This window comes from Stegostoma tigrinum, chromosome 25 (assembly GCF_030684315.1).
Source record: "Stegostoma tigrinum isolate sSteTig4 chromosome 25, sSteTig4.hap1, whole genome shotgun sequence".
Lineage (NCBI taxonomy): Eukaryota > Metazoa > Chordata > Chondrichthyes > Orectolobiformes > Stegostomatidae > Stegostoma > Stegostoma tigrinum.
This window is the reverse complement of record NC_081378.1, coordinates 46217736-46243628: the sequence shown is the minus strand read 5'-3', so window position 1 is coordinate 46243628 and position 25893 is coordinate 46217736. Positions and strand designations below refer to the sequence as shown.

Here is a 25893-nt window from a genome sequence, read left to right as displayed (position 1 = left end):
TGAGCAATGTTATAAAAAAAACGATACATTTGGATTTTTGTCTCATCTGATAAACGTCAATGTTGAGAGTTAAGTTAGCACTACACGACTTTCATTCTGTCAAGTAAAGCTGATATTACTTTCTGCTGATAATTGTCAGGATTGAATGCTTGATACTTCCTTGGGATTTAGGGCTATCAAGCCGTGTTGTTAAGCCGGCATTGTGGTCTTTTTCTGCCCAAAATTTAGTTAATCATAATATACTGTAAAAATCAGAACATGGAATGCTGTTTACACCGACTCTAGAAATATAATGTATATAACAACATGATTTCTCTGCCCTTATGAAAAGTGAATGGAGTAATTACTTGTACCAAGACAAGACAGAGTTTGAACCAATAAGTTTATTTACATAAAATGCTTTCAACAGTACCACGTTATCATAATTCAGGGCACACGAGCTATAAATCTGCAACCCATCATCTGTCTCAACATAGGAGTGATTTTAATGGGTAAGATGTTTGTGGAAAGTGCAGCTGAGGGAAAAATCCACACTGTAGTGGGAGCTGAGTGAAGCTGCTGTCCTTTTAACTCTTGGACCTAAATTTTCAATAACCCAGGAATGTCTTCCAGATGGCAGAGATTTAAAACAAACATGGCTGTTGGGTTGGAGCATAAAACTGATCGGGAACCAAGGGACTCGGAATAAAGTCTGAGGCAGACAATGGCTTAGGGGGCTGAACACAGGAGAGTGAGGCATCCTCAAGGAGCCGGGGTGGGGAGAAGCACAGCTGCTCCTCCCACTGCAATGAAATTCTGCAGAAAATCAACTTCCGAAAAACTACCCCTCGCCCCCTCTTGATACTCTTCACACCTTAACTGGGTTCCCACCATATTGACCTGCTGAATTCAGGATTTAAAACGCTGGCAAGGCATTGCTCATGTAGCCTGAATGGGACTGATGTAAAGTGAGGGCAGCTGGTCTTTTGGTACTTGGATTAAGCTATGTAAAGATAATGGAGGATATACGATGGCACACAGCTCCTTTCTACCATCTTACCCTTATCCTTGTCTCCTCCCCCAACCTCATAATCCTGTTGCATGGGTTATAGTTGAGCCCTTAGGCTTCATGATAAAATACATTGATTTTAGTTAAGCCTTTTGAAGCAGTGCTGCCTCAAGATTTAGAGGTTTGCAGGTTGGATGCAACAATCTATATTATGGTCCCTTAAAATAGCCACCAACGAAATAATTAAAATGAGGGATCCTCAAGATGCTGGGATTAGAGGAGCACAGATACCTTGGGAAGCTGAGTAGGTTACAGAGATAGGGAGAACTGAGGCAGTGAAAGTATTTAAGGATAGAATTTTTAAATTCTAACACTGCTTAACTGGAAGCCAGTATAGGTCAGTGAGTGCCAGATGGATAGGATTTGGTGCAAGTTAGGTCATGGACAGCAAAATCTGGATGACTTTGAGTTTGCAGAGATCATTATGTGGGAAGCTGTTGTCAAATGTAGAGCAGGGGAGCGGTTGGCCAGAGTGACAATGGTCATATTGATGGCACAGATACATATTTGGAAGCTGTTCAAATGTGACAGAACATTGTGAACAGTTTTGCTCAACCTCATACAGTTGCCAGAGAGAGGGATGGAGCCAGCATTTGGAAAACAGAGTTTGTACTAGGGGGTGAAGACAATGACTTTGAACTTTCTAATATTTAATACTTTAAAAAAAAGCTTCAGTACAAGCCTGGAATGTGCTTACTCAGACAATAACGTAATATTATTTCTGTTGTTACTGGGGATATTAGCAGAAGGAATGTAAGAAATTGAAATGCTGGAAAGGAGCAGGTTCAACAAGCCTACCCCATACTCAGGATAACTGGGGCATCAATAAATGACTACTTCCTGTATGCCATCTACCCACACCATGGACAACTACCCACGTGTGTACACTCACCCGCACTGATGCACACAATGACTCGCACGTGTATCCAATCTGTGCATTCACAGACACATGCACCCCACTCATCCACACACATGGATACAAAACACACACCCAACCCCCACACACCCCTTACTCATCCACTTACCCATACATACACACACCCAATTCATCCACATCCAGCCACACACACACGCACACACACTTCCTACTCAATCCCACACAATCATTTTTACATGCACCACACACTCCCCATTCACCAACACCCCCCCACATGCCCTCACCCTCTCATTCACACATTCTGTCTTATATTCACACTCAGTGACACACTCCTCGCTTGCCCCACGTATCAATATTCACAATGCCCACGTAAACATGACTCCACACACACGCAATCCCCATTTAACCACACACAGAGCACATGCCACATATATTCATACAGTCACCCACATCCAAACTCAGTCCCAACATACCCATACACATACCATCCACACACTCCATTCATACAGACCACATATACATGTTACAAGTCAACAAATCCCACACACACATACACACAAATAAAAACAACCTGTTCCGAAATACACACATCACACTTAATCACTTACACATACAACCATGTAATTGCATGGAGATTGCAGAACTAATAAGGGTGAAATAAAAAGTATGGGACAGTTCTTGGACATCACAAACCCTCCTGTCCTGTCCACTGGTTATCTAAACCAGTCCAATAGATTGCATGGCCGTATGTAACATCAGTCATTAATTCTATCTTCTATGGAAAAAGCCTCTTCTAGACAACCACTAGATTCATAATAATCAGCAGGTTAAAATATTAGTATCATAGAGTAAAATTTCTTGGGCAGGGAGTGGCCCTAACCTAACACCAATTCTGCTTCACACTAGAATGTGCAAATGCAGTACATATTCATTCTTTGTTTAATCCTTGAATGCCTCTGCATGTTGAAGCTGAGCTGAAGTAATGTAATTTGCAATCAAACAATAAAGTCTGCATTTTAACATTTAAACTTGGTAGCTGTTGAAAGAGGAACTCAATGAATAAATCACCACACAGCCTGGAAAGCTCAGTTGGATAACATAAGAAAGTTCCACGTCAGCAACCTGGTGCAGTTGGAACTCAATTTGTAACCATCGTTCTGAGCAAAAGTTATGGTAATAATGTAACTTCAAGGAGACCAAATAATAGAATCGATGTGATAGAAATTCAGTCAAGGAATGTACTATATTAAATTCAAGGCAATTATCCCTGCCCATCCTGCCTCTAATACACAAACATTACACAGTTTAATTAACAGGACATTGGAAATTTCCAAACACATGAACTTCCAAATTCTATTAAAGTAGGTGTTTGTTATTGGAGAGATAGCAGCTGCTGTAACATGAAATCAGTTGGACTAGTGTAAATGCAACTTGATGCTACAAACAATTCTGCAAATTCTATATGTGCAATTTTATTCTGACCAATAGAAGTTATAGAGTTTTACAGCATTGAAAGAGACCCCTAAGTCCATCGCGTCTGCACCAGCTATAAAAAACTTATCTATTCTATCATGAACAGAAATTGCTGGAAAAAATCAGCAAATCTGGCAGCATCTATGGAGAGAAAGCAGTGTCAATGTCTCTGTTTCTAGTTTCCAGCATCCGCAGCACTTTGGTTTTCTTGATTAGTTCCTATTTACTCTAATCCCATTTCCCACTACATATAGCTTTATATGCTATGGCAATAAGGCACTAAGTCATTGCCACCTTGGCATGCAGCGGAAATTTGTTAAATACCTCTGCGTCATATTTTACATTTTTGAAGTAGGCCACTAAACTAATGGCTGAATGCCAATTTTTGAAACCAACGTGCAAGTAGAGAGGCTAGTATAAAATGAAGTGGATGCTGGAAATGTGAAATAAAAGCAGAAAATGCTGGAGAAACTGTGGCGAGGAACAGAGTTAACGTCTGGAGCCCAGTATGACTCTTCCTGAGAACGGTTTCTGGCGAAAGATTAGTGGACGTGAGATGTTAACGCTTTTTCTGTTCCTCTGTACGGACTTCTCCAGCAATTTCTGTTTTAGTTTGAAATAAGGCTAGTACTTAATGGGTGGTGAGGGGTTATATGACAGCGTGTGAACTGGATAAAACAAAGCCACACAAAGTGGTCTGCAACGTTCAGTCTCTGCATAGTTCCCTCCTTACGTGGTGTGTGGGATGGGAGGATCATTTGGGCGATGAGACGCACCAACCCTGAGCTCAGTTCTCGCTCGTTTCGGGCCCGGAGTCGGTGGGGGTGAAGAACTGAACCTTGGGGATGACCAGGGACGAGGTGCTTCTCCTCATGGAGTTGTTCCTCCTCATGGAGCTGCGCTTCCTCAGCGAGTTCTGGTGCGAGAGCTCGCTCCTCTGCAGGGTCTGGATCAGGATGGACGGCTTCTCGTCGAGCTCTCGGGCCGAGCACCTCGGGGTCGCCACCTTGACGCGGTTGCCGAACTTGGAGTAGTCTACCGAGTAGACGCCGTCCTCCTCGGTGACGACGGGCACGAAGCGGTAGCCCCACAGGATCTCCTCGGAGATGTACGAGGTCCGGGCCTGTGTGGTGATGCCCGTGGTCTCCACCACCCCCTCGAGGATGACGATGACCTCCAGGTTCTGGCTCTGCAGGTCACTGGCCGAGATCTCGTACAGCGGGCTGCGGCGGTCCAGCACATGGCTGATGGTGAGCGGAGCGACCAGGAAGATGCTGCCGCTGTCCAGGGGGTTGTCCACCGGGATGTCGATCTGGTGCAGCGGCAGGATCTCGCCCTCGGCCGTGGTGCTCCTCCGGACCACTTGCATCCTGACCGAGGCGCTGATGATCATGCTCTTCCTCAGGTCGCCCACCCTGAACATGAAGCAGAGGCGGCCGTTCCTCAGGCAGATGACGGCGTGGCGGCTGAAGATGAGGGTCTCCGCCCGGCGGTGAGCCTGCGCTGTCTTCATGAAGATACAACCCAACATGACGGCGTTGATGATCAGCCCCGAGATGTTCTGCACGATGAGGCCGGTGATGGCGGTCGCACACTCCTCGGTGATCATCCTGCCGCCGAAGCCGATGGTGACCTGCACCTCGATGGAGAAGAGGAACGCCGAGCTGAACGACCGCACTTTGGTGACACACGGCTCGGAGCCTGAGCTGGGCCGGGGGTCTAGGTCCCCATGGGCGAACGCCAGCAGCCACCACATCATGGCGAAGAGGAGCCAGCTGCACAGGAACGACATGGTGAAGATGAACAGCGTGTAGCGCCACTTGAGGTCCACCAGGGTGGTGAAGACATCCTGCAGGAAACGGCCCTGCTCTCGGATGTTCTTGTGAGCCGCGTTACACGAGCCGTTCTTGGCGATGAAGCGAGCCTGGCGGGGCCGCGCCGTGTACCGGGGCTGGCGCCGCACGTTCTCGGCGGCGATCCGGGCCAGCACGTACTCCTCCGGGATGATGCTCTTCCTGGCCAGCATTCTGGCCGCATAGTCCTGGCCTTACACACACGGGGCACCCTGGCCTCGAGGGACAGAGCGGTACTCCTGAGACTGGGATAGTAGGAACTGCCGAAAGGTCCAGACCCGAAACGTCAGCCTTCCTGCTCCTCTGATGCTGCCTGGCCTGCTGTGTCCATCCAGCTCCACACCTTGTTATCTCCTACTCCCGAGTGTGAGTTGGGCAAACGCAGTTTGTTCCTTGGACTAGGATCTGGGAAAGAGAAATTGGCAGTTCTGCTCTTGAGTTGCTAAGCAGAACACAGTGTGGTATCTGAGAGAGAGAGGAACACACACCAGATCCTCTGTAGGTCAGGCCGAGCTTGGCACTTGTAGTGGTGTCTGGAAGAGAGAGAGAGAGAGAGAGAATTTGCCGCTTCTGTCCCCAACCTGCTAAGCAGAGCACATTTTCGTCGCTACCATCAGTTCTGGGGAACTGTCACTCGACCCGAAACGTTAACTCTGATTTGTCTACACAGAGCTGCTGAGTTTTTCCAGGGATTTCTGTTTCTGAAGCAGAACTCTGAGAGTGGCGTCTGAAAGAGAGAGAGAGACACACACAAACTGCTGTTCCCGGTAAGCTGACCAGTTGTAGTGGTGTCTGGGAGAGAGTGTGGCACTCCTGATCCTCTGTAGCTCAGCAGAGCCTGGCACTTGTAGTGGGCTTGAGACAGAGAGAAAGACAATCCAATATCCTGACATTTAAAGCAGCATATCCTCTTGCTATACGCACGGGCAGGGAGGTCTGCCTTCTTTCTTGATGTCCAGGGTGCAGTGTAACATGGCACCTCCGCCCCTTTCTCTCTTCGTGGTGATATCCTGGTGTGAGAGCAGCCTGGCACAGCGATGAGGCGACCGAACGCTTCCAGTAGCCGCTATCCCAGTACTGAGCAGATCCACTGGAGAGCCAGGCTGAGAGAGAGGAGCATCACTGAAGGCAGCCTCACACATCCACACGGCCAACCCCGGGCAGAGGTCTGTCTCCTGCCTGCGTGAGTGTATGTTAGACTGCAGTGGCCTAGGACACACAGTCCTGTCTGTCGCTGCCAGCCCAAAGTAAATGTGAGGACACAAATTCAGCCGATTTTCAACTCTGTTCCCGAAACCAAGCTCCAAATTTCTGACGTAAAATGGGAGGATCTTTGAACCTCATTCCCAAAGGAAAATCTTTTTTAAAAAGGCTGTTAACTCTTTCAGATCATTAAAATTTGTCAGTTTCGAGCATATTGGTTCCGGTTTCTGTTTTGGAATGTTTTAGCTGCATTGTGGAACCGGATTCGACCTTTTGAATTTCATTTGGAGTTGATCTTTGGGTGTCATGTTAAAAGTGTCGGGCCCCTCGCCAAAGCAGTACTAATAAATAAACCTTTTATTTCACTCACTCCAAGCGGCGCTGAAATTTCAAGACGACACTGTTGTCTGCTCACAGCCTCTTGATCAAACAGTGAGAAAATTCCTAAATAAAAACTGAAAGAACTGTGGATGCTGCAAATCAGAAACAAAAACAGAAGTTGCTGGAATAGCTCAGCAGGTTTGGCAGCATCTGTGAAGGAAAAAAAAAGTGAGCGTTTTGGGTCCGGTAACCCTTCCGCAGAACAAAAGAAAAACCCAGCCGTCCCTTTCCACAAGAACTGAAACGTTTGTTCTCAGTCTTGCCCACACCGAATGTGTTAAACCCGGATTTTGTCAGAGATGGCGGTAGTTCATTTCCAGTCAAAAACTGGACAGTTTAGTCGATTAGGTGGCAGGGTGGGTTATTTGGGGTAACTTTCCGACTGGCAAACCGGAGAGCCATGGTAAATGAGAGGAAAGGGGGGGGGGGGGAAGTGTTTGCATTTTTCAGTACTTTTGAGAAATCTTCTCAAATGTGGCCGGAGGTCTGTATTGGTTCTGCCCCTTCGTGGATGCAAAATGAAGTCAATCTTCAGTTCGGTGTCCCACAATCAATATGTTTTTTTAAGTCATACCGGCAGAGTTAAACTGCGTTCGTTACACTATGACAGTCCCGTTAACAAGGTCAGAGTTTGCAAAGATGGAGGGCACTGTCAAAGATTACCGGCAACGACTAAAATGTTCAAATTAATTGGATTACTGGAACGAGGTAAACCATTTTCAAAAAGGGAGGAATATATTTAAAATATAACTGGATTGCTCAGAGGACTTGCTTAAGCTTTACGGTTGCAATACGGTTTCAATACGGTCAGTTATAATGCCTTGTATGTTCAAAGACAGATTTCTTTAAACACTCATGGAAGCATCTGCTTAATTAATTTAATCTTTAATAAATTGTGTGACTCTCTAACGTTATCTCTAACACAGCTTTAAATGTGACCAACATAGATTTCTGAATTGCGGAAGAAACTCAGCAGGTCTGGCAGCATCCGTGCAGAGGAAGCAGAGTTGACAGACCCGATGGATTGCTGGACTCAAAAGTTTACTTTGTTTTCTCTCCACTGATGTTGCTGAAGTTCCAGACTTGCTGAGTTTCTAAGCAATTTCTGTTTTGTTTGTTTCAGATCTCCAGCATCTTCAGTTCTTTATTTTATATTAAATTTCACAACTGTAATGCTAATGGAAAGATTGGTATGGTTTTGACATTCTTTTAGCTTTACGAGAGGTTCCAGGACAACTTCGACAGCTGCCTGAGGGAGGGACAGCATTCAGCCTGCAAATTAACATCGAAAGGCTGAATGAAAGATCTAAATCAAGTTGGAAAGGACGAAACACAGCATCATGGAATGGGAGCAAATCACCACCCTATCAGTTTACTCTTGACCATCAACAAAATGATGCAAGTTATTGTCGACAGTGCTATCACCTGTCAGTCAGTCAGCATTCTCCAGCTGATAGGCGCCTTGTCAGTTTTCATTAGTACCAGTTAGCTTTTGACCTCATTAGTCTTAGTCCTTATATGGACAAAAGAGCGAAACTGAAGACAGCCTTTGATTAAACGTGGAATCAAACAGCTCTAGAAAAATTGATATCAGTGGTAATCGGGGAGAAAATTGGTTCGAGTCAGACTAGCACAAAGAAAGATAATTATGGACAATGGAGGCCAATCAACTCAATCGCGGGACATCCCTGCAGCAACTCCTCAGAGGAATATCCTCAGCCCAACCATCTTCAGCTGCTACATCAATGACCTCCCTCTATCACAAAGTCAGAAATTGGGATTTTGCTGATGACTGCATAGAGTTGAGTATCATTCATAGCTCCTTAGCTGCCAAAGCAGACCATCCCTGCAAGCAGCAAAGCCTGGAGAATATTCAGGTTTGGGTTGACAGTGGCAAGTTACATACATATCTTGTAAATGCCAGGCAGTGACCATCTATAATAAGAGAGAATCCAATCATCTTCCCTTGACATAAAATGGCACCGAATCCCCTACTTACAACATCCTGAGGTTTGCCATTGACCAAAAACTGAATTCACCTATACATACAAACATAGTCATGAGATTTAAAGGTGGAAGTTTTGTGGCAAATAACTTACCTACTGTTTCCACAATGACTGTGTAACATTTATTGACATAAGTAGGGGAGGGTGATGAAATATTCTCCAGTTGCCGAGAAGACTGCAACTCCAGCAACACTCAAGAAGCTTGACACCATTTGGGACAAAGCATTCCACTTGACTAACACCGCATCCACCAGCTTCAACATTCACTTCCTTGACCAGCAATGCACAGTGGTGAAAGTGGGTATCTTCCAAAAGATGTAGAGGTGCCAGCTCTCCGATAGCACCTTGCAAAATAATTACCTCTGCTACCTAGGAAAAGGAAAGCAGATGCATGGGAACACCATGACCTACATGTTCCCCTGCAATCTACACAGTATCTAGATTGTTCCTGAGACAAAGTCTTAGAACTCCCTATGTAGCAGTGCTGTCACTGTACCACCACCACCAGCTTCTCAAGCATAGTTAGGGATAGGTCACAATTGCTGAACTTGGTAGACATGTTTCCATCCCACTGAAGAATAAAAAATGTGCTAATTTGAGGGCCCTTATCAGAAGTTGCAAAGTGCTCAAAGCAGAGTTCAGTTGGGTATAGATGTTGAGATCAAGGGACCATGCATGAGTAGGGCACCTCTATAGCAGCAATGGAAAAAGTGTGCATCTCAGGCAAGATTTCCAAATGCAATCCACACCAGTGGAGAGAGACTGGAAAAGTCCATATCCAGCAGGAGTGCCATGATGCCCAAGGCAATTGCACTGATGTCCACTTCAGTAGTAAGAGTGTTTCCCTGTCTGGATGTCTATAATAATGATCATATATTATGTGTGTTGTTGTTTCAATGAATTATGCATCTTATTTGTACTTTTCATTTTTCTGCTATCTGCTTTGTTGTGTCACAAATTCCAAATGGACAGTCAGCCTGAGGTGAATGAGGAAAAAGACTTTGAATGTCATGATGAAACTTTTGAGCATGGGAACGATTTGTGTTGGAATAAGGTTGAAAGCAGTGTGCATTATGGCTTCTCATACTGAGATTAGCTGTAAAAGTGCCTGTACATGGCTGCTGCAAAGCTCTCTAGTCATCAGGTGAGAGTCTGGACTCACTCTAGTCACATTTGGCTCCTCCTCCAGACCCTCATTTTGCTCTTTTTCTTCTTCTTCTTGAGAGAAATATGCAAAATTTTCTACACCTTCTTCCTGTTGCAGCTCTGAGTCCTCTCTGCAGCATGGTGTTCTGCAATGCATAGCAGACAACTGCCCTTACTTATACATACTGAAGGGGCACCTGAATCTTAACTCTGCAACCCAATCATTTGCTCAGTGATAATATATATACTTATTTGATTCTAATGGTATCTTTGCTCTGCATCAGTGGTAGGGTTCCTCACTTTTATTGTGAGATATGCTGTTAAAGGATAGCCCTGGGCTCCAAGGAGCTGACTCTGTTGGAAGTGTGAAAATCTATGAGAGATGTGATTAGCATGAAATGAAGGAAACGCGATAGCTTCCAGATGATCTTACATAGACAAGTACAAAAACATTCTGGTGATCTAAAAGGGGCTGAACTTTGAGGCAGCAGAATTCCTTCCAGCTAATAAATACTTAAGTTAATTTGATTGACACATGTATACATTATATGCCTACCTGAACCTGTATCTGCAGAAAATGTGAAAGCCCTCTGTACATGACTGACCTCACTTGTGTCAAAATAGATGCAACAGGTGGCTTTAGTAGACATTGTTCGAGTCATCTGGAAGAAACACTTACGGGCAGCAAATTGTGAAATCCTGGATATGCCACCAGTGGATGCCAGGAAGGAGCCAGAGGCAAAGAAATTCAGAGAATAGTGACCCTTGACAGGCACTGGCAATGCAAACTCGCATAGCCATCTTGGAAAGTGGCCTCATTCCAGGACATGGCAAATATCAACAGTAAACTGCCATAAGAGACTGATCCTATGTGGCTGTGTCATACCTAGAAAGATAATTCAATCCCTGCATCCCTTCTGATGAAGTTATCTTCTCCTTCAAGCTAGAGTTCTGTGTCCTTTCCTTCTGCCTTATTAAAAGTGCACATTTTGTTGGTGTTCATAGTATCCCTACAGTGTGGAAACAGGCCCTTCGGTCCAACAGGTCCACGCTGACCCTTGGAGCGTCCTGCCCAGACCCATCCCCCCACAACCAACCTAAGCTGCACATCCCTGAACACTGTGGGTAATTCAGCATGGCCAATCCACCTAACCTGCACATTTTTGGACAATGGAAGGAAACCGAAGCACCTGGAGGAAACCCATGCAGACTTGGAGAGAATGTGCAAACTCCACACAGACAGTCGCCTGAGGGTGGAATCGAACCAAGATCCCTGGTGCTGTGAGGCAGCTGTGCTAACCACTGAGCCACCATGTCACCCAAAGTTTTTTGCTGTACCTTCTGCAGCTAGTTTTGACATGGTAGCTTCTCTGGTTGCCTATAAGATGTCTATATTACATCTGCAGACACTGTTATATTGCTGTAATAAAAGTTGACAGCAGTGATGGTTAGATCATAGTGTGTTCAACTCAGTGAAATGACTTTAGAAAAAATGAAAGTCACACATGAAACAGTGAAAGCAGGCTCTCTGAGCTGAGGCCTTTCCCACAGGCAGGACGCAACTAAGACATTTCACTGTTCGCAAATCTGTCACTTTTATTAAATAATGTGTCTCTTGTGTGCTGTCGCTGTGTTATCCCTGGTGAGTTCCACAGAGCTTGGGAAACTCATTCAGTGGCTGTTACAGGCAGAATGCTGGGTTAAAACCAACATTCTTTGTCTAAGTATTTAAATCACTGTCCCAACAGCTCAGCTAGCTTAGACTACACTCAGATTATGGCAGAACTATTTTTTTATGGTGCTTGAGATTTTCTAAAACATTCCTTTTTGAATTTTTGTAGGCTGCTTTTTATATTTAAGATGTTCATTCTTTGTTGTCACTAACTTATACTGGTGATTCAGTCACATAGCAATAACTTCTGTATACATGGTAATATGTGTAGTACTTAGATTCTTGTGCAGAGGCAGAAATGAGGAGAATTCATCAATGTCCTCAATAATTATCGATACTCCATTAAAACTTAAAGCCATAATATTCCAATAATGTATTCATTTCTTAGAGACTACACAGTGTTTAAATTGGCACAAGAGAACAGGCATATATTTGCAACAAAAACATTTCTTCAATTTCTTTTTAGATAAGGCTCACTTAGACACACAGAGAAGCCATCACCGTAAACATAGCTTCCACAGACTGGCAAGGTCATAACTAATGTGTTCTGCCACATATGCACAGAGCTGCATGATTATGACCAGACAGTTATGACCCATTTTACTGCATCTCAGATCGCAATCTCAGATTTTAATGTAACAATTGATAAGATGTCCATTATAATAACATTCACCATATTTCTCTCAATAACAGCTTTAAGTTGTAGATTCATCATTAATTTGCGAAGAATTTCATTACCTTAATGATATCAGATTTTCCAGGCTCCTAATTAGCTAAGCGTTCCTTTCTTGACAGGCTTAAACTATCCTCTCTGCTTTGCCACCTACCTACTCCCTGTTCTTCTTCTCTACTTGCACTCACTTGCAGTCTTCCTATCTCCCCGATCTCCTTTACAAGAAAACTGGTACAATTACAATATTTATAAAGCATCTGGATGGGTAGATGAATAGGTGGTGTTTGGAAGGATATGGGCCAAATATTGGCAAATGGGACTAGATTAATTTAGGACATCTGGTCAGCATGGACGAGTTGGACCGAACGGTTTGTTTCCATGCTATACATCTCTATGACTCATGATTCCTTGTGCCCTTCTCCCTATCCCGCTGCCCATCCCACTGGCAGCCACATTTTACTCTCTGTCATTTGCAGCTTCTTTCTTCTGTATATCTCCCTTGCAGCCTCTTTCTCCTTAGAGCAAATGGCAGCAGAATTCCAGCAGAAAAACCCCTGGCCTTTACACCACACCACTTCGACGAAACGTCTGAAAACTAACCTTCCAGCTCAGCGAGCAAACTCACATCCAGAAACTCAACCTGAGCTACAAATCTTCTCAGAACTCACCTTTTTTCTATTTATTCATGTGATCAGGGTGTTACTGGCTAGGCAGCATTTATTGCCCATCTCTAGTTGCCCAGAGGGCAGTTAAGAGTCAACTGCATTGCTGTGGATCTGGAGTCACATGTAGGCTAGACCAGGTAAGGATGGCCGTTTCCTTCCCTAATTAGTGAACAAGATGTGTTTTTCCAACAACCAACAATGGATTCACAGTTATCATTAGATTCTTAATTCCAGATATTTATTGAATTCAAATTCCACCATCTGCCATGGCGGGATTTGAACCTGGGTGCCCAGAACATTATCTGGGTCTCTGACTTAGCAATCCAGCAATGATACCACAAGGCCATCACCCCACCTAAATGGAACTGAATATTCCTGTGTTTTGGGGATTTCAGGGGGGAATTTGAATGCTGAATTCAGGGCTATATTTAGAATGCTGGCTCCAATAATATGCAGGATAATATCAGATCTCTGACACCCTGGAACTTTTCAGGCATTTAAACCTCCTTCTGCACCCATGTTTATGTCCCCATGGTTGTGAAAATTCCACCAACAGTGTCTATTTTTCGAAGAGTATGTTGCTTTGTATTATTTGTTACTCACTAACTGACTGGAATATGTAATAGAGTGAGCTACGACTTATATATACAACAATACTCAGTGATTCACAGATTGGTTGCTAGGGTAGCAACAAAAATGAATTGCATGAATATAGCAGTCCGATTTTGGAATATGCCCGAAAGAACTTCACAGAGCACTCTTCAAAATTACTAAGAATGGTTTAAGAAGGATTTAGTAGGTGGAAGTCACCCAACATTTGATCAAAGAAGTAGTTTTATGGTCTTAAACTGGGAGAAGGCAGCGGAGATGTGGAAGTGTTTAGGAAAGGAGCTCTGTTGGCCATCCATCATGGCGAACTGGGATATTGATGAGAGTTGGGGTAGGGGTGATGCACAAGAGACTGGGCAGTTAAGTTAGAGAGGTGGAAATTAGTGGACTTTGCAGATGGGAATGAAGGGGAAGTGTGGGGAGTGGGGTGGTGTTGGTGAAGGTTTAAGACATATGATGGAGTAAGCAATACCTCCTATGCTATTCCTGTATGGACACATCAAGGAGTTGGAACCATGTTTTCTTGTATTATTAGTAGAGGTAAACCACTGCATAAATATCTAATACCTCCATAGTGATTTGTAGTGTGTTCTTTTGTGGTTAACCTGAGTGCCACAGGGAGGTAATAGACTGCCCATCAAAAGATGTGGGCCAGAGTAATTGGCTGAAATGTGTCAACTATCTAAAACTCCACTCGAGGAGGAATAACTTCTTTTGAGCCATTTAAAGGAAAACTACTGGGGAAGCGTAGGGTAACTTTGTTTTACCCTGTTTGTGCATATACTTTAGTGTTGTCAAAGTAAATCTACTGATGGCAAATTATTGTTGAAGCGTTAGCTAATACTAAATATGTTTAAAGTTACTTGAGAACCCATTAAATTTCTGACAATAAATATGTTTGTCATTGTTTTGACTTCTTGGATTTACTCAATGAAATATATTCATGGAGAATTTGGCAGGGGAGTTTCACATTCTTTAGAATGCAATGGCTTCACAACGAAGGCCCTGGGTGGTTACTTTCCGCAAGCTTATTCTTGGTCATTATCATATCCACATTTTAAATATTTCAACTAATATAGTTTTCAACTGGATCTTAAAATGGCCAGAGACTGAAGGGATCAGTGCATGTTCTCTCACAGCAATGAAGTACTGAGGATTCAAAAGTCAAAATGTTATATCTCTGCGCGTGTTCATATTTCTGTTCTGTCAGAATCGAAGAGTTGTGTAGAAGGCAAAAAGTTCTTAAGATTTTTTTCTGTTTAGAACATCCCAAATATGTTACATTGTCATGGAAATAGATCATGCAGGGAAGTATTCTTCTGTTTTGGCTTTTATCACATGCAGAAAAGGTTTGTTGGAATTCTTCATCATAGATGTGATTGGAAAAGGTTTGTTGGAAATCTGATGCAGTCAGCTTGATTTCAGATGAAGAAAGCGGAGAGGGAATCTGACATCCTATATTTAATGGAACCATCCTATAGTTGAGTCCTGCAAGTCATCTTCCAGAATATTGATGTTGTTTGTCGACTAATTTTTTGCTTTGGTTTATGTACATGCACAGTACATCATTTTCACTCTTCCTAGTAGCCTTCTCTGACAGCTGTGACCATCCCACTACACCCCATATTCTTGTAGGCAAACACCAACACCACCCCACTCAAATACCAAATTTGGGACCCAGGAGTTATTAATCAAATTGGCTATAAACTAGCTGGAAAGAAAAGAAGCAGACATATATTAGGAACTGGGAGGCTTCTGATTTAAAAGCCATAAAGAAAGAATGTGAGTGAAGCCAAAGCTTGAACTGAGGAGTCCACAATTATGAAACATTAATGGAGAATTGCAGAATTGCTTACCCAAATTGGAGTGGAGGAACCCCAAAAGAACTTGCACCTCAGAGAATACCTGCAAAACTGAGGTGAAGCCAAATTGAATTCCTGAGAGCTATGACATACCTTTGTTTTGTCCCAGAAGTGAATGAGCCCTTAAGCTCCTGTAACACATAGAGGAATGCTTGGGTGGAATTAAAAGTGGAGTGGGTTTTAAAACATATGTAACAACAATCTGTAATGTTAATTTTAGTAATGCTTTATTTTTACTCTTCTTAATAAAAGATTTTTTGTTTATTATGATAGCTCTTGTGGGATAGTTCTTTTTGTTAATAATTGGGAATTTGAATTTCTGTATGGACATTAATGGTTCCTACCAGGTGTATAATATCTGGATAGGTGCGGCTCAAACAACATTCAACACCATCCAGGACATTGCAGCTTGCTTGAGCTGCACCCTGTCCACCACCTCAACCATTCACTGCCTTGACCTCCAGTGCACAGTGTACACCATATATAATAGACACTGCCACAGTTCACCAAGGCAGCTCCAACAACACCTTTCAAATACACAATCTCATTCACTTACAAGGACCAGGGCAGCAGATGCACAAGAACACCACAATCTGTAGGTTCCCCTCCAAACTTCACACCATCCTGACTTGGAACTATCACTGGGTCAAAATCCTAGAATTCCCTCCCTGAGTAGGTGTACCTACACGACATGGGCTTCAACAATTCAAGAAATTGACTGACCATCATATTTCAAGGCATCTGGAGATTCGCAGTAAATACTGGCTGAGAGAGTGGCATTAACATCCTTTAAAATAATATTTCTGTTTACAAGCATTATCTAGTTCTGAAGAAATTTGATGTTGGTGGCAAGGTGGTTCAGTGATTAGGGCTATTACCCTACAGTCCCAGGGATCAGGTTTGATTCTAGCATCAGGTGACTGTGTGCGTGGAGTTTGCACATTCTCCCCATGTCTGCATCTCTTCGGTGCTCTGATATCCTCCCATAATCCAAACATGTTCAGGTTAGATAGATTGGCCATGCTAAGTTGTTTCATAGTGTCTGGGGATTTGTAGGCCGGGTGAATTAGCCATGGCAAATGCAGAGTAACAAATGATATGGGCAGGGGTTGGGTCTGAGTGGGATACTCTTCGGAGGGTCAGCATGGACTTGATAGGTCAAATAGCCTGCTCCATACTGTAAGGATTCTATGATTTGGTTTTATTTATTATTGTCACATGTGCCAAGATGCAGTGAAAAGTGTGGTTTTGCGTGCTAACCAGACAAATCATACCTTTTATAAGTACACCGGGGTACTAGAATAGAATGCAGAATATAGTGTTTCAGTTACAGAGAAAGTGTAAAGAACGATCAACTCAAATATAAATCCCATTCATAAGTTGAATAACTGTAGGGAACAAGCTGTTCCAAACCAGAAACATCAACTCTGTTTCTCTCTCCACAGATTCCATCTGACCAGCTGTACGTTTCCAATATTTTTGTGCTTTTTAAAAATTCCAAATACTAAGTAACTTTGATCACACATTTGCACCAGTGTCAAAACAGAAGATTCCAGATTACCACTCAAGTTAATAGCTGCAGAGGTCTGAGATCTCTGAGGGGCACTGGATGCATCCCAGTATGAACTGAGAGTTTTAAAGGGATTTGGTGACATTAGGCCAAATAACCCTGAAACCTTGACAGAGCTTAGACTGCCATGCCTTAATACAATGGAAGCATTGCCTATGAATTGTGGAAAGATTATTAAACTGGTGGTGTGATGAGTATTGAAAACTTGGCTCCTCCAATCAAACCAGACACAAGGCTCACCAATTTAATGTCCGTATTTGGCATCAATCGTGGTTTAGTAGTAATACTGTCATCAAAAGTTACACAGACAAGTCTAACTTCAGACACTTAGAGTCATAGAGATGAACTGCATGAAAATAGACCCTTTAGTCCAACTCATCTAGACTGACCAAAAATTCTGAATTAATCTAGTCCAAGTTGCCTGCATTTGGCCCATATCCCTCTACACCCTTTCTAATCATTTACCCATAGAGATGCCTTTAAATGTTGTAATTGTACCAGCTTCCACCATTTTCTATGGCAGCTCATACCATACATGCACTGCCCTCTGCATGAAAAGTTGCCCCTCAGGTCCCTCTTAAATCTTCCCACTTCACCTCAAACCTAGGCCCTCTAGTTTTGGACTCCCCTACTGTGAGGAAAATATATTGACTATTCACTCTATCCATGCTCCTCATGCTTTTATAAACTTTTGTAAGGCCACCCCTCAACCTCCAACAGTCCAGGAAACACAGCCCCAGCTGATTCAGCCTACTCCTATAGCTCAAAGCTTCCAACCCTGGAAACATCCTTGTAAATCTTTTCTTGATCTCAGTGCACAATCTAGGTTGACATACAAGTGCAGTACTGAGGGAATGCTGCACTGTTGGAAGTGCCACCTCTTGGACATAAACTGAAGCCGTCTCTGCTCTCTCAAATGAATGAAAAAAATTCCCTGGCACTATTTTGAGAAGGGTATGCATGATTTCTAGGCACCCTGACCAACATTTATCATTCTGACAATCACCAGAACAGATTCTGTAGTCATTTATCCCAGTGCTGTTATTCGTGGGAGCTTGCAGTATTGTGCAAAATGGGGTGTTGTTTTTCCCAACACTGCAACAATGATTACATATCAAAAACACTTGATTACAATAAAGTACTCTCAGATTTCCAAAAATAAGATTCAGTAAGCTGCCGCACAGAATGTTTCACAAGATTGGGTTGAGGGTAATTTGTGTGGATTGGTACAGAAAACAGAACAATGACAAGACTATAAGATAAAGGAGCACAATTAGGTCATTTGATCCATTGAATCTGCTCTACCATGTGATCATGGCTGATATGTTTCTTAACCCCATTTTCCTGTCTTCTCCCCATAACTCATGATCCCTTTACCATTTAAGAACCTATTTAACTCTGTCTTAAAGACACTTTGCTTCCATGGCCCTCTGTGGCAATACGTTCCACAGATTTACCACCTTCTGGTGGAAGGAATTCCTCCTCTTCTGAGTTCTAAAGGGTCGTCCCTTTACTCTGAGGCTGTGTTCATGGATTCTAATCTCTCCTAATAGTGGAAACATCTTCTCCACCTCTACTCTATGCAGGCCTTTCAGTATTCTGTAAGTTTCAATAAGATTCTCCCTCATCCTTGTAAACTTCATTGGGTTTAAAGCCAGAGTCCTCAACTATTTCTCATATGGCAAGCTCTTTATCTTGGATCATTCTTTAAAACCCCTGTACACCCCCTCCAACACCAGCACATACTTCCTTTGATCACAGCCATATACAGCCTCAGCGGTATATATCTACTGTTGTTGTGTGGCCCTCTCGAAATGAAGACTAACATTGCATTTGCCTTCTTAACTGCCAACTGAACCTCCATGTTAACTCTAAGAGAATCCTGAACTGGGACTCCTAAGTCCTTTTGTGCTTGAAATTTCTGAAGGTTTTCCCCTTTTGGAAATAGCCTATACCTCTTTTATTTCCTACCTTTTCCTGCCAACTCCTCCACCTACTTTCCTCACCTGTCCAAGTCTTTTTGGAGGCTCTCCACCTCCTCAAAATTACCTGTCCCTCCACCTATCTTTGTGTCATCTACAAACATAGCAACAATGTCCTCAGCTCCTTCATACAGATCATTAGCGTATAATGTGAATAGTTATGGTCCCAACATTAACTGCTGTGGAATTCTATTAGTTGGCTGTGCCATTCTGAAAAAGACTCCTCTAGTTCCTTTCTCTGCCTTTTGCCAGTCTGCCAATTCTCTACCCATGCCAGTATCTTGCCTCTAACACCATGGGTTCTTATCTTATTCAGCAGCGTCCTGTGCAACACCTTTTCAAAGGCCTTCTGGAAATTCAAATAGACCACGTCCACTGGCTATCCTTTGTCTAATTGTTTACATCTCCTCACAGAATTCTAACAGCTTTGTATGGCCTCCCCTTGATGAAGCCATGCTGACTCTCACTAAATTACTGTGCACATTAGAGTACTCTGCAATCTCATCCTTAAGTGTGTTATTGTTGGCCTTCAGCTATTTACAATCATCATTAAGTTCTTAGATGTCAGGAATTAGTGCAAAGCATCCTATTTGCTGGTGATAGAAAATCACGTGGAAAGATAAACTTTGGGAATACCATCTGCATGGTGCTTTTGCTACTCTCAACATGGCTCAATCCAGCTGTAAGTGAGGGCCAACACAACATGTCATTTCCCTAGAAAGAACTCAGAAGCAATCCAGCCTGTCCGAAACATAACCAGGGTTGTGGCCACACCCTATACAAATAGAACCAGCATCCTTAGGCTAGCATTCTGGTGTCATGATTTTAGTCACCATTTCGTGACCACCATCCCACTCTACCTCATGGAAAATGGTCACGTGGACTCAAGTTAGGAGAGGAACTGGACCAAGAGGGGATTGCGTGGTGGCTCAGTGGTTTTCACTGCTGTCTCACAGCACCAGGAATCCAGGTTTGATTTCACCCTCAGGCGACCGTCTGTGTGGAGTTTGCACATTCTCCCCATGACCATGTGAGTTTTCTCCAGGTGCTCTGGGTTCCTCCCACAGTCTATGACTCAATGATACAGCGCATTTTACTGTCAGGCAAGTCTGTCAGCTGTCTGCCCACTCCTCCCAGTCATGTTCCACCCATAATGTCTGATGTTTCTGCCTATTTAGTAACATGTTCCAACCATCTATTTCAACATTCTGGTTCACATGCTTCATCTGCAGAAGCCTGTACAATGTCACTGTCAGTCATAGCAGTCCCTGCCAAACCAGCGAACTCACCAGAATTGACATAGGAGCTGTTGGTAATCTGTTCCAAAGCTAAAAATAAGATCATAGGATTCAGCGGAGAATTAAGAAGAACTGAATCTATAATCGGTGAGTTTATACCAGTTACATTGTAGCCACGATGCAGAAAATCTTTCAAAAGATTTACTTGTATTTATATAGGGTTTTCTATGACCACACAACAGCCCAAAATGCTTTAAAAGCAATCACATTTTTCTGAAGGGCACTCATTGTTTTAGTGCAGGGGATGTAGCCGCCATTTTCTGTGTTTATGCTTCCACATTCAGCAATGAGATAATGACCAGGTTAGACTTTGTTTTCTAGATTCTGCCTGAGTTATATCTGAACTAGGACAGAGAGAAATGCTCCCTCTGTTCTGTGTACCATGATATCATTTGCATTGACTTTAAAGGAGGCATGCAGCCTTGGTCAAACATGTTATCCGAAAGTCAGCATCGCCAGAAGTGCGGTACTCCATTACTGGATTGACATTATGGAACTGGTGCCCATATTTCTGGAAGGAGACATCAAACTATAACCTTCTCAATCCAAACTGAGTGCGCTACCATTGAAGACAGAAGAGTGGATTTTCTGATTGCGGCAGAGGCTGAAGTAGACCTCCTGATTGCATCATACGTGATAGATATTTTGCTTCGTGATTAATCCAGGTTTGAATCCTGCCAGGCAGATGGTGGAATGTGAATTCAATAAAAATCTGGAATTAGGAGTCTAACGATGACCACGAAATCATTGCTCACTGTCATAAAAACGTATTCGGTTCACAAATGTCATTTAGGAACGGAAACTGCCATCCTTACCTGGTCTGGCCTACATGTGACTCCAATCCTGCAGCAATGTGGTTGACACTTAACTACCCTCTAATAATTAGGGATAAGCAATAAATGCTGGCCGAGCTAGAGATGCCCACCTCCCATGAAAGAATAATAAAAAAAACAAAGAAAAATTGTATTGGCCAATGCATTCAACATATCAATATTTTACTCATCCTGGCTGTATCCGACTTCTCTTATTTTGGTTGACCTGGTGAGGTCATTGAATTTTTGCTGCATTGAGTTTCTCATTGAGACAGCAGGTATTGATGCCAAGTACCTCAATTTTCACCAAGACTTGTCCCTTTCTCAGAGCCTAAAAGATGTCTCCTACTTGGAAAGATGGCAGCAAATGACACCTCATCTGAAATGTGTGTAAATTTGAGGGCCTAAGTGAATCACAACCTCAGATTTTATCCTTTCTACTTGTTTTAAGTTAGTGATTGCCAGGGTCACACAATGTGTGCTGATACCAACAAGTTGCTGCAGTTAGTTTAGCATTCAAATGGCATGTGTTTGCATCTCCTGTCCCTACCCGTCAACCTCTACAGCCCCCAAACCCAGTCCTCTCCCACCCCAAAAGGATATATCCCAATAAAGGGCACAGGTACCTCAACATTCACTGACAATATTTAAATACAGTCAGCAAAAGAAATTTGAGTGGGACCACAACACTATAGGAGGGAAATGTCAATTCTGATTCTAAACCCACTTGGGGAATATTTAGCCTAGTACAGAGCTCTGTTGCTATGCTTGAGTCTAGAAGAACAGAAATGTAGCAGCTGCAGTTCTTCATAAATCTTATCTTTGTTGACAAAACTACAGATTAAGGAGAATCATTTATGAATATCCTGAGACTTCAATAACCTGTTTTTTTGTAGGGAGAGACTTGCTATGAAATATTGGAAGCTGATATTGCCATCTGACGAGACATCAATGACATTGCACTGTGTGCTATAGTGAGTCAGCTGGAGCTTTTCACTTTGACATCGTTTGTGTAAAATCAGACTGTTTTTTTTGCTGAAAAATTTTAAAGCAATTTCTCAGGCTGGTTTGCTTTCTCTGTGTCCAAGATGTGTTAGCCAGGCATATAAATCTTCTCATACTGTCATGTTCAGGAGAAACATATGGTTCAAAATGACAAAATATTGCGTCAGCACTTTAAACAGAGACTATTACACAAGAGGTAATTGTTTGTAGAATAATGAAGGACAGAGACAGGCCATGTGGCTTAACCGCTCTCTGTGAGAAACTAAAACAGAAATTGCTGGAAAGCTTAGCAGGTCTGACAGCATCGGTGGAGAGAAATCAGAGTTAATGTTTTGAGCCCAGTGACTCTTCCTCAGAACTGATCTCTATTAGCCTCCTTTATCTAATTCTATCTGTGTACATTCTATTCCTTTCTCCCTTATGCATACGATTAGCTTTCTCCTCCTTAGCTTCCAATGGCAAAACCAAACTAAACAACTGAGCCATTAAAAGGTGCAATGTGAGTGCAGGACCCATAGGTAATACCAATATAATCAATCTTGGAGGAATGAAATAAAACATTGACAATGGCTTTGTTTCCTCTTTATGTTTATTCAGTAATCTTTGCTAGAAGGGTGCATGCATGGGTTTCAATATGGAACAGGTCAACTGAGGTCAATAGTACTCTTTTCTATTTGTTCAAGCAATGTGAATGATGCCAGCAAAACCAGGATTGCACTTCAGAACATGGTGGTTAGCTACCTTCTTGATCTGTTGCAAATTGTTTAGTGTAGACACACACACAATGCTGCTCGGGGACTTCTAGGATTTTGATGCAGTGACAACGAAGAAACTATGATACATTTCCAAGTCAGTATATGGAGTGACTTGGAGGGGGATCTTGCAGATCATGGTGTTCCAATTTATCTGCTGCCCTGTCTTTCTAAATGATAGAGGTCATGGGTTTGGAAGGCATTGTCTAAGAAACATTGGTGAGTAACTACAATACATTTTTCTACATGGTACACACTGTGCATCAGTGAAGGATGGCGTGCCAATCAGCTAGGCTGCTTTGCCTGGATGCAATCAAGCTTCTTGAGAATTGCTGGAGCAGATAAGTCAAGATTATTTCATCACACTCTTAACTTGTGCCTTGTAGAAGGTGGACAGGCACCAAAGTGTGTGAGGCGAGTTACAGCTCACAGAATTCTTTGCCTCTGACTTGTTTTTGTTGCTGCAGTATTTGTATGGCTGGCCCAGCTCAGTTTCTGGTGAATGGCAAATTCAATGATGGGTGAACATCCATTGAACATCAAAGAGTGACTCTTTGGGTCCTGCATTTGGACATGAATTGTTTCTATATCTGAGTGTCACAAATGGTGCTGAACATTGTGCAGTCATCAGTAAACATCACAGGTCTGACTTTATGATTGTGGAAAGGTCATTGACGAAGCCACTGAAGGTGGTTAAGCTTAGGACACTACCCTGAAGAAGTTCAAGGAGGTCATTGGACAACAATGATTGACATTCAACAACCTCAACCATCTTCCTTTGACTCCAATCAGCAGAGATTTCTCCTTGATTCTCATTGACTCTAGTTCTGGTGAGTATCCTTTATGCCAGACTCAATCAAATGCTGCCTTGACGTCAAGGGCAGTCACTCTCATTTTACCTCTGCTGTTCAGCTGTTTTGCCCACATTTGAACCAAGGCTGTAATGCGGTCAAGGGCTGAGTAACCCTGCAGAGTCCAAACTGAGCATCAGTGAGCAGCTTATTCCTTTGCGAGTGATATTTGCTACATTCAGATCCTGGACAAGATTCCCCAAGTTATTATGGTTCCAGACAGGATACCACAACTTAAGTTCCTGTGTGATGCAGCATCAATTGGCTCTCATTCTTTATTCATGTGCCCCCTCAGTTAGTCGCCACAAAATATTTTTCTGTATCCTGTTCCTTTTGGGTACCTTTCTTCCAGACCAAATGAGCTTATATGTTAAAAGGAGCCAATATAAGCAAGCTTTCTTGAGTGAACTAAAGAGTAAGATTTTTTTTCAAAAGATGAAATAATAACCAACATACACGAACACACAAATAAGAAATGAGAAGTGAGTCAAAAGAAAGATAAAAGCTGAAAGGTCTATGAATCAGTCTCTGTGGGACTTTGTGAAGAATAGATCATGGAAGCTTGATGGTTGGATAATGGATTTTGTGATTGGCTTGCATGTTAGTTGAGCAAGAGATTCCTCCTTTTGTCCTGTGTTCTTTTGATTTGCTTCCTGGCTAGCTGGTTTCTAGCACTTAGAGTGAAGAGCATTTTTTACCTTCAGTGCAGAAGTGACAAATGAATTCTACTTTAACTGTGACCCTCATAACACTCTTGTGTTCACCCCAGGCTAGTACTTCTACTGGCTTTTAACCCCTGTTGTTAGTATTCTTGAAAGGGGAAAACACAAATCATCGAATCCCCCACAGTGTGGAAGCAGGCTATTCAACTCTTCAAGTCCCTTGAAGAGACCGTCCAAAGAGCATCCCACCCAGACCTACCCCATCCCTGTAACCCCACAATTCTCATGGCCAATTCACCCAAACTACATATCCCTGGACACTATGCATAATTTGACATGACAAATCCACTTAACCTGCACATCTTTAGGCTGTGGGTGGAAATTGGAGCACCTGGTAGAAAATAACACAGACACAGGGAGGTAACAAAGTGTGGATCTGGATGAACACAACAGGCCAAGCAGCATCTTAGGAGCAGGAAAGCTGACGTTTCGGGCCGAGACCCTTCATCTCTTGGATTCTCCAGCATCTGCAGTTCCCATTATCACAGACACATGGAGAATGTGCAAACTCCACGGTCACCTAAGACTGGAATCAAACTTGTGTTCTGAGGCAACAATGCCAACCACTGAGCCACTGTGCAGCCTTAATGTCTCTCACCCAGACTGTTGTTCTTTCTCCTACCACTGCCATGGTCTGAGGTAACTCCTGGAAGATTACAGTTCAGTTTGTGGTGATGTTCTTTTCCTTTTTAAGCCTTCAAAGCTTCTTTGATGCCTCGTCAGGATAACATTCCAACATCTCTTTCTCTACACACCCACTGGATTTACATTCACAGCTTTTTTTTGTGGCATCAGTACCCCTTTAAAAATGATGTGCTGGAACTAATATTCACTATGTTCATAAATAATCCAGGGTTATGATTCATGGCCGTGACACACTTTATAGTGCTGGTAATGACCTCTTCCATCATTTTGCAGATAATCAAGAGTAGACTAATAGGACAGCAATTGGCTAGAGTGGACTTGTTCTGCCTTTTTGTAGACAGGATATATCTGGGCAATATTCCACATTACTAGGTAGAAGCCAATATTGCAGTTGTACAAAAATAGCTTAGTTAGGGGCCCAGCTAGTTCTGGAGCACAGTGCTGGAATGTTGTCAGTGCCTGAAGAATTGCAGTATCCAGGGCCTTCCAGTTTCTTAACCTCACATGGACTGAGTTGAATTAACTGAAGAATGGCATCTATGATACTGGGGACCTCAGGAGGAGGCCAAGATGGATCATCCACTTAGCACCTCATAGAGTTGTAGAGTTGTAGAATGGTCTCATTTTTTGCACTGGTGTGCTGGACTCCCCTTTGTTGAGGATGGGGAATATTTCATAGAATGCCTACAGTGTGGAATCAGACCATTCATCCCATCAAATCCACATTGACATTCCAAAGAACATCCCACCCACACCTATCCCCCTACCCTATCCCTGTAATCCTGCAT

The 25893-nt window shown here is 43.0% G+C and overlaps 1 protein-coding gene across 1 annotated transcript; it reads right to left on the bottom strand.

Annotated features, from left to right (window-relative positions):
• Positions 1 to 365: 365 nt before the first annotated feature.
• Positions 366 to 6559, bottom strand: LOC125463090 (ATP-sensitive inward rectifier potassium channel 8-like). Its single transcript, XM_048553794.2, has one exon. The coding sequence runs from the start codon at positions 5422 to 5424 to the stop codon at positions 4186 to 4188; it is 1239 nt and encodes a 412-aa protein (XP_048409751.1). The 5' UTR covers positions 5425 to 6559; the 3' UTR covers positions 366 to 4185.
• Positions 6560 to 25893: the final 19334 nt, after the last annotated feature.

What these genes read in the sequence shown, in the direction of transcription:
- LOC125463090 (XM_048553794.2), bottom strand. Translation starts at nt 5,424, where the DNA reads ATGCTGGCCAGGAAGAGCATCATCCCGGAGGAGTACGTGCTGGCCCGG.